At 37.8% G+C, this 9,451-nt stretch overlaps 1 protein-coding gene across 1 annotated transcript in view; it reads left to right on the forward strand.

Annotated features, from left to right (window-relative positions):
• The window catches only part of APLF (aprataxin and PNKP like factor), a 128,463-nt gene extending 119,320 nt beyond the window's left edge, over nt 1–9,143 (forward strand). Inside the window, 1 exon segment of the mRNA XM_006881042.1 lies at nt 8,944–9,143. Coding sequence (XP_006881104.1) covers nt 8,944–9,143 — 200 coding nt within the window.
• The last annotated feature ends 308 nt before the right edge of the window (nt 9,144–9,451 follow it).

A 9,451-nucleotide genomic window follows, 5' to 3' on the forward strand; every position in this document is an offset into this window, starting at 1 on the left:
CTAGGTTTGAATCTGTTCTTCAGTTCCTTGAGCTTAAGAAATGCTGAGCGAGTTCGGCCCTTTTGATTTTCTGACTCTAGTTCCTGGCACATTTCATTGTAGTATTTTGCTTTGTCATTCCGAGCAGCCTTTTGGAATCTTCTGTTCAGCTCTTTAGTATCTTGAAAAAGTAATTTTGTTTGGGAGCCTCAGCAGGGAACAGCAAGCCTCAGTGGGGAACAGCAAGACATGGCGAGGAGCATCGAACTACAACAAGACCCACCCACCAGGAGGAAGCAGGAATTTGAGTGAGGTACTTAGTGGGGGATCATTGTTGATTGCTGGACCACGTAGGATCCCTTCACCTTAAGCAGGAGGGAGTGAGACAACTGAAGCTTAACTGGGGTGGCAGACTCACTGATCGAAGGGAAAACCAAGGCTTACTGGTTTTGTGTTCAGGTCCCTACACACACATGACACCCCTGCATGTGTCTGAATGCACACCCTCCCACCCCAGTCCCTGCATACATCTGTGCACACACCCATCCTGTGTGCATCCACTAGCACTCTTGCCTAACCCTCTTCTGGCACAGTGACTTCAGATCAAGAGGCAGCTATCGCTTCAGGTCTGAAAAACTCTACCACAGCAGTGTCACAAAAGAAGCAGGCTACATCTCAGCCTACACAAGCCCAAAGAAAGTATCACCCCCCCCCCCCAAGTGACACAGTGTCACTTTTCCTGACCAGAAAGTCTGATGGAACTTTTCTGACCCAGAATTTAAAAGACCAATGATTGAATATTTTCATTGGGTGAAAGAAAAACTTAAAAGAATTACAGGACACTGCAAGAAAAAAGCAGGAGGAGCGTAAAAAAACGATCCAAAACAATGCAGATAAAACTAATGAGATATTAAAGACAATGGAAAAACAAGAAACCACAATCCAAAATATGAGGTTCAATGTCTCAGATGCTGTCAACATGCTGGAGGGATATAAAAACAGAGTTGAAGGGATAGAACACAGAACCAGTGAAACAGAAGATAGAATTGTCACCACAGATCTCCTAGAGCAAAAAGCAGAATCAAAAAAGAAAGAAAAAGAAGAAAACCTAAGTTTAAAGAGAGACACCATCGACAGTAATAACATGTGCATCATTGGAATCCCAGAACAGGAAGAAGAAAATAAAGGCACTGAAAAAGCTATGGAAGAATTACTAGAAGAAAATTGCTTAGGCACAATGAAGAATGAGAGAATATATATTCAAGAAGCTCAGTGAACACCATATAGAAGACATGCCAAAGGAAAAATGTCAAGGTGTATCATAATCAAAATTGCCAGAACCAAAGATAAGCAGAGAATCTTGAAAGCAGCGAGGGAGAAACAAAGAGTAACCTACAAGGGAGAGCAGATAAGATTAAGTGCCTATTTCTCAGAAGAAACTATGCGAGCAAGAAGACAGTGGAATGACTTATATCAACACCTCAAAGAACACAACTGTCAACCAAGAATACTGTACCCAGCAAAGTTGTCCATCAAATATGTAGGGAAGATCAAGACATTCTCAAAAAACAAACAAACAAACAAACAAACAAACAAAAAACCTAAGAAAGTTTGTAAAAACAAGGTCAGCATTGCATGAAACACCACTGAGAGACGTCCTCCTTACAGAGGTGCCACAGAAAGCAGCATAGACCAAAGTAGCTAGCAACAACACCAAAAAGAACTCAACAAAATGATAGCAATAAAACCTTACCTCTCAATAATCACACTGAATGTGAATGGTTTAAATGCACCACTGAAGAGAAAAAAAGTAGCAGATTGGATAAAAAAACTAAAATCCATCAATATGCTGTCTATAAGAGACACACCTAAAAAGTGAAGATAAAGACACCCTAAAACTAAAAGGGTGGGGGGAAAATATACCAAGCAAATGGCAACCAGAAAAAAAGCAAGAATATTGATACTAATCTCTGATAAAATATATTTCAATGCCAAAACCCTCACAAAGGACAAAGAAGGTCACTACATAATGATTGAAAGATCACTAGAACAAGAGGACGTAACAATAACATATATACACACTCACCAAGTGAAAGACCTTCAAAATATATAAAACAAAGATTAACAAAACTGAAAAGGGTTATAGACAGCACTGCTCTAGTAGCAGAAGGCTTCAATACACCACTCTCAAAGAAAGACAGAACCACCAGAAAGAAACTCAACAAAGATGCTGAGGAATTAAACCACAAAATAAAACAACTCAACCTCATAGATGATAGATAAGAAAACAACTCAACCTCATAAATGATAGATAAGCTAATGCACCCCAAAAATAAACCACAGTACACCTTCTTCTCCAATGTGCATGGAACGTTTTCCAGAATAGATCACATTTCAGGTCACAAAGCTAGCATCAATGAATTTAAAAACATAGAAATAATAAAAAGCATCTTCTCAGACCACAGTGCTACAAAATTAGAAATTAATAACAAGAGGATAAAGGAGGAAAAAAAACCCATACATTTGGAAGCTAAACAACAACTTGCTTGAACATGAATGGGTACTAGAAGAAATAAAAATTGAAATAAAAAGCTTCTTGAAACAAATGATAATGAAAACACCACTTACAAATACCTCCAGGAAACAGCCAAAGCACCGGTCAGAGGTCAGTTCATAGCAATAAACAAACACATCAAAAGGCAAGAAAATTTGACCACTGACTCTCTAACTCAACATCTACAGCAAATTGAAAAAGAACATCAAGAAAACACCCTCCAAAAAAACAAATTATAAAATTAGAGCAGAAATAAATGAAATATAAAACAGAAAAACAATTGAAACATCAGCAAAGCTAGGAGTTGGTTCTTTGAAAAGGTCAATAAAATCGATAAACCACCAGCAAAACAAACAAAGGAAAGGAAGGAAAAGACAAATAATCCAAACAAAAAATGAAATGGACAACATCACAATAGAACCAACTAAAATAAAAAGGCTAACATTGGAATATAATGGAAAAACTATACTCAAACAAATATGAAAGCCTAGAGGAAATGGACAAATACTTAGAAATTCACAACCTACTTAAACTGACACAGAAATTGAACACCTGAACAGACTAATTACAGAAAAGAAATGAAAAGGTAATAAAACAACTTACAACCAAAAAAGCCCTGGACCAGAAGTTTTACAAGTGAATTTTTTCAGACATTCAGAGAAATGTCACCAATTCTACATAAGCTATTTTAGAAAGTAGAAAAAGATGGAATTCTCCCAGACTCATTCTATGAAGCAGACATATCCTTGGTATGTTTGATGGCAAAGCCAAGTAAAAGATACCACCAAACTAGAAAATTATAGGCCAGTATCTCTCATAAATATAGATGCAAAAATCCTGAATAAAATTCTGGCCAATAGAATCCAGTGATGTTGTTGTTATGTTGTTATGTGCCGTCGAGTCGCCTGCGACCCTATGTACAACAGCCCTAAACTCCGCTCTGTCCTGTGCCAATTGCACTGTCTCCGACACTCCCATCCCAATTATCCCAGTCACTGAATCATTCCACCTCATAGAGGGCCTTACCCTCCTGTGTTGTCCCTCCACCCTACCAAGCATGATGTCCTTCTCCAAGGACCGGTCTCTCCTCACAACATGTCCAAAATATGTTAGATGGAGCCTCAGAATCCTTGCCTCCAAGGAGCCACCCGGTTTAACACTTTCCAGGATAAATCTGATACATAATAATAATAATAATAATAATAATAATAATTCACTATGACCGAGTGGGATTCATAACACGTCTGCAAGGATGGTTCAACATAAAAACATTCAGTATAATTCATCACATTAGCAAAGCAAAAAACAAGAACCACATGATCCTATCAGATGATGCAGAAAAGGCATTTGACAAAATCCAACACCCTTTCCTGATTAAAATACTCAACAAAATAGGATTAGAGGGGAATTTCTTCAACTTAGTAAGAAATATATATGCAAACCTGAGAGCTAACATTTTTTGAATGGAGAGAGATTGAAGAGAACAAGAACTAGGCAAGGATGCCAACTATCACCCCTCCTATTCAATATTGTATTGGAAGTCTTAGCGATAGCAATAAAACAAGAAAAGGAAGTAAGAGGTCTCCAAATTGGCAAAGAGGAAGTAAAATTATCTCTATGCAGATGATATGATAGTATACTCAGAAAACCCTAAAGGCTCAGCAAGAAAACTACTGGACATAGGTGACCAGTTCAGCAAAGTGGCAGGGTACAAGATCAACATACAAAAAGCAATTAGATTTCTCTACAGTAACAAAGAGAATATAGAGCTGGAGCTAAAAAAAAAAAAAAACCAAAAAAAAAACCAATACCCTTTACAATAGCTAATCACAAAGTTAAATATTTGGCAGTAAATCTAACCAGAAGTAGAAAGGATCTATTCAAAGAAAATTAGAAAACATTGCTACAGGAAACAAAAAGAGACCTGGAGAAATGGAAGAATATACTTTGCTCGTGGATAGGAAGACTCAATATTGTGAAAATGACAATATTATCAAAGGCAATTTACACCTTCAATGCAATCCAAATACAAATACAATTCCATTCTTCACCAAGATGAAAAAGGCATTTCCACTTTCATTTGGAATGGAAAAAGGCCCCAAATAAGGAAAGCACTCCTCAAAAAGAGAAACAAGGTAGGAGGCATCTCATTCCCGGATTTCAAATCCTACTACACTGCCATGGTGGTCAAGACATTGTGGTACTGGTACAATGACAGACATAGATCAATGGAATAGAATTGAGAACTGGGAAATCAGCCCATCTACCTGTGGTCAAGTGATTTTTGACAAGGAGATGAAATTGGTTAAGTGGGGAAATGACAACCTTTTTAACAAATGGTGTTGGCAAAATTGGAAAACTCAAGCAAGATCCACACCTCTCTCCATACACAAAAACCAATTCAAAGTGGATCGTGGATCATGGACCTAGGACTAAAACCAAGGGCTTATACACATCATTAAAGAAAAGCTTGGAAGAACTCTAAAAGTCTGTTCCACAACATAAACAGTCTTCCAAGCATCCTGAAAAACCTACAACCAGGAAAGAATAAAATAGATGAATGGGACCTTCTAAGAATCAAATCCCTATGCACATCCAAAAACTTCTCCAACAGGGTAAAAAGGGAAGCCACAGACTGGGGAAAAATATTTAGTAATTACATGTCTGATAAGGGACTTATACCTAGAATTTATAAAATATTCAGCCAACACAAGATAAAGGAAAACAACCCAATTGAAAAATGGGCACAGGATATGAACATACACTTCACCAAAGAAGACATTCAGATGGCAAACAAACGCATATAGGAATGTCCAAAATCCCTAGCTCTAAGATGCAGATCAAAACAACTATGAGATATCATCTCACCCTAGTAACAATAGCAAAATTTAGCAGAATAGCAAACAACAAATGCTGGTGAGATTGCAGAGAAACTGGAATCCTTAGTCACTGTTGATGGGAGTTTAAAATGGTACAACCACTATGGAAGGCAGTATGGCACTTCCTCAAAAAGTTGGAAATAGAAATATCATTTGTCCCAACAATTCCACTACTGGGAGTATACCCTAAAGAAACCAGAACAGCCACCCTAGGAAATATATGCACACTCATGTTTATTGCATATTTGTTCACAATAAGAAAGAGTTGGAAACAAGTGTCCATCAACAAATGAGTCACTAGAAAAGTTGTGGTATATTCACATAATGGAATACTATGCTATGTTGTAAAACAAGGAACTCATACACAAAATGGGTGACCCTGGAGGGCATGCTGAATGAAATATCTCAGTCATAAAAGGACAAATACTGCATAGTGCCACTGTTGTAAAATGGGACTGACATTGGAATTGGGGGAAAACTAAGAGGGGATAAATAATGTGTACTGCATTGATATAGATGATCTAGAGAACTATTTAGGAGGAATGTATGATAGGTATTATTGTCATGACAGGAGTCCAGAATGAAAGAGAATGAAAGCGTAGTTGAGTGGGTGTTTAACAATGAATTTTGTATTTTTTTTTCATTTTTCAAAGAGAAAAGCAAACTTGGAGGGGGGAGTGGAGGGAGGAAGGTGCAAATATGAATTAATGGAAATCCAAAGTCTATGTAAACTTTTATTAGAATAATTTTTTTTAACCAAAGGGGAGGGGGAGAGAAGCACACATGGACCTCACCTGAGTCTACACAGGAATCAGATTGTTGGCATCTGTGGAAGGAATCATTGGAGGAGCTCTATATCAGCTGTGAAAACTTGGCCAGGTGCTGATTGTGGTACAGACCATCATCATAAGAAAATTCAAACTGAAGCTAAAGAAAATTAAGCCTGTTAGGGCCACCCTCTGTTATTTGGAATCCTGCTTACTCTTCATAAAAAAAAGAATATTTTCCTATTTTGGTTTCCTGGCCCTCAGTAAACTGACTGCTGAGCGATTGCTGGTAGGGAATGGTGTATTTTATGCTTGAAAAACATCTCAAAGTGAGATGAGGAAGGAGTAGCTGGCATGAAAATTGAAAAGTCTTGAATGATTTGTATGGATGTATTGTACCCCCAAAAAATGCGTTATTCACTTGAAAATTACATCATTGCCAAAATCACAACTTCCAAATAATATAAGAAGCTCTACATATACTTATTAGGCATAGGCTTGTCTTGATGTACAAAAACCAAATGAACAAAAGTTGTCTGCATTTGCACTTCCAGTATGTACACCCTCTTTCATTGCCCTCTAAGCACCATGATTTGGCACCACAGAACATGTTTCTCAGTTACAAACATATATATGTATGTCCCCCCAGCACAAGCATGTGCTGTAAATGGACACAAGAGGGACACAAAAATATGTCACACATCCCACACTGGTCATGAAGGAAGATCTGATTATGTAAAATAAAGTGAATTAAATATGCCCAGCAACTCACTGAGTTTTGTGGTAGGTGGTTTGTAGATTCCAGACTGTTAAAAGTCTTATACTCAGATGTATCCTGTCATATTTTCTGTCATGTACTCAAATGCAAGCTTTGGTTTGGTGGACATCACAATTTGTGAGGAAGCACGTGCAGTTCTATTGGCTGTGGCTCACTGTCTCCACAAATGAGCCTACTCAGTACATTTCTAAATATTTCCAGAGTTCAGCAAGATTTAAAGCTCATCAGCAGGATTTGAATACAATTTTTCATATGGTTTATTACATTGGAAGGATAATGAGCAAATGCTTAGCTTATAATTAAAAGGGTTTCTATGAATTGGAAGCTGTTCAGAAGTGGGTGAGATGACTCCAGAGTAGTTCTAGACATTTTAGGTTTCAGATGCCTGTTCATTGTCCAAGTGAAGATAAAATCAAGGTTGGCGTATGTGGGTTTTTCATGCCCTTTTTGTTGTTGTGTTTTATTGAGTCGGAGCCAACTCATAGCTGACACTCCAGTGAGTTTTCAGAGGCAGTTAATCACATAGGAGGAGACTGCTCATCCTTTTTCTGCAGAGCAGCTGGTGGCCTCACACCAATCACAGTGCAGCTTCTTGCCACTCAGCCACCAGAGCTACCTAATTTTATTTGGATTTTACCATTACCTCATTATTATGATCCTAAGTAAATTCTCTGTGAAGTGAGTAGTGATACTAAGAAACAAATATATTGGATACCATTCTAATTTTTCCCCATAAATTTCTCTCATTATGTTTTATCTATAAATCATGAGTGCACCAAAGTATATACAGAAATATTGTAGGCATTATTCTTTGTCATTCAGAATATTTCCATATGGAATCTTCACAGCTGTTTTGTTGTTCACATGTTCCACATTTCTAGAATCTGTTATTGATGCATTTGAATCAATTCTGTTATTCAATGAGGAAAGAAAATAGAGCAGAGCAGGAAGAGGAAAACATTAAATTAGAGATTGACTATTCAATGTGATTTAGAAATATGTAAATTTGAGTGCCTATTACCATAGGAATTTTACTCTTATTGAAATATAAATATTAAGACTATCTTAGATTCATGAAATGAAACTTCCCAAGGTACTGAAAATGCTGTTTGATCTGTGTGCCAATTGGATTTTCCTGTAATGATACACGGTCCCTAAATCTCAGTGCCTTTCAGCATCAAAGGTTTATTTCTCTCTCATGTTACCACTGTGGTTGACACAGAATACAGCCTAAAGAATCAGACGCTCTATCAGATATAGGATTTCTCTGGTAGAGGGAAAATTGACAGTGGCAGAAGCTCAGAAAGACCCTTAAAGCTTCTGCTTGAGAGTGGACCACAAACGTTTCTTTTGCCTTCCTGGAGCTGGGGAAATATAACCACCTGACAGGGAGGGACAGAAAGTAACTGCAGCAAAGATCTGGTCTTCCACACTGCAGGTCAGGACAGCTTGAATATGGATTAATAGCATTAGTAAGGAGCCATTATGCATAGAGCTTCATCCTGCTAAAATGTTAAAAGTAAAGCTGCTGCTGCTGCTGGTAGTTGGTTGTTGTGTACCATCGAGGCGAAACTGACCCATAGCTAACTTTCCAGTGGTTTCCAAGAGGCAGTCAATTGCATGATGGGAGAAGATTGCCCATCCTTCTCCCCCAGAGCAGCTGGTGGCCTTGAACCACATGCCACAGCATCTTGCCACCAGAGCTCCCAAATAGAGGTGGTGGTGGTGGTGGCGGTGGTGGTGGTTGATTGCCATCGAGTCAAGGTTGACCCATGTGAACCAAAGACCTAATGCTTTTCCATAGCTATCATTGTTCCTCCCAAGTTCAGAGTTTCCAGATAAATAATAATTCTTCCCACACTGCTTTTAGAAATGTCTGAATGGAAGTTGAGATCTTCTGAGGCAGAAATACACTTTATGCCTTTTATCCCAGTCTGTCATCCCAGATTGAGTAGCAATTGATGTGTTGTTTCCCAATCTTTTCAGTGAGAAGCAATTTAGATGAAGATGATGACAATGGGAACCCCAAAGAGTGTGACCAGAATGACAGCTTTTTAGATGATGAGGATGAAAAATATGAGCCAACAGATGAAGATTCTGACTGGGAGCCAGGAAAGGAAGAAGAGAAGGAATATGTTGAAGAGCTATTGAAAGAAGGAAAAAAGTTTATGAGAAGAAAAAAGTAAATCTTTTTCTAGAATAACACATGGCATTACATTTACTTTGTTGTTATGGGTGAGGGGAAAAAAGGTCTCTGAACAAAAGAGGCACTTAAAGAGTAATTATTTTCTTTTAATAGTAATTACTTTCATTATTGACTCTCTGTAAATAAGACATGTAATGTCAGCCATTAGAGTATGGAATTTATTTTTGTTGCTTTGCTTTTCCTAGCCTATGTATTCAGAAATGGAACTACGCAGAAAAGTTAAAGAGTAATCAGTATTTATCATATACTTTGTATATTGGTACTAATAAAGTATGTTTGCACAGACTT

This window comes from Elephantulus edwardii, unplaced genomic scaffold (assembly GCF_000299155.1).
Source record: "Elephantulus edwardii isolate Elephantulus edwardi_28Jun2011 unplaced genomic scaffold, EleEdw1.0 scaffold00011, whole genome shotgun sequence".
Taxonomy (NCBI): Eukaryota; Metazoa; Chordata; class Mammalia; order Macroscelidea; family Macroscelididae; genus Elephantulus; species Elephantulus edwardii.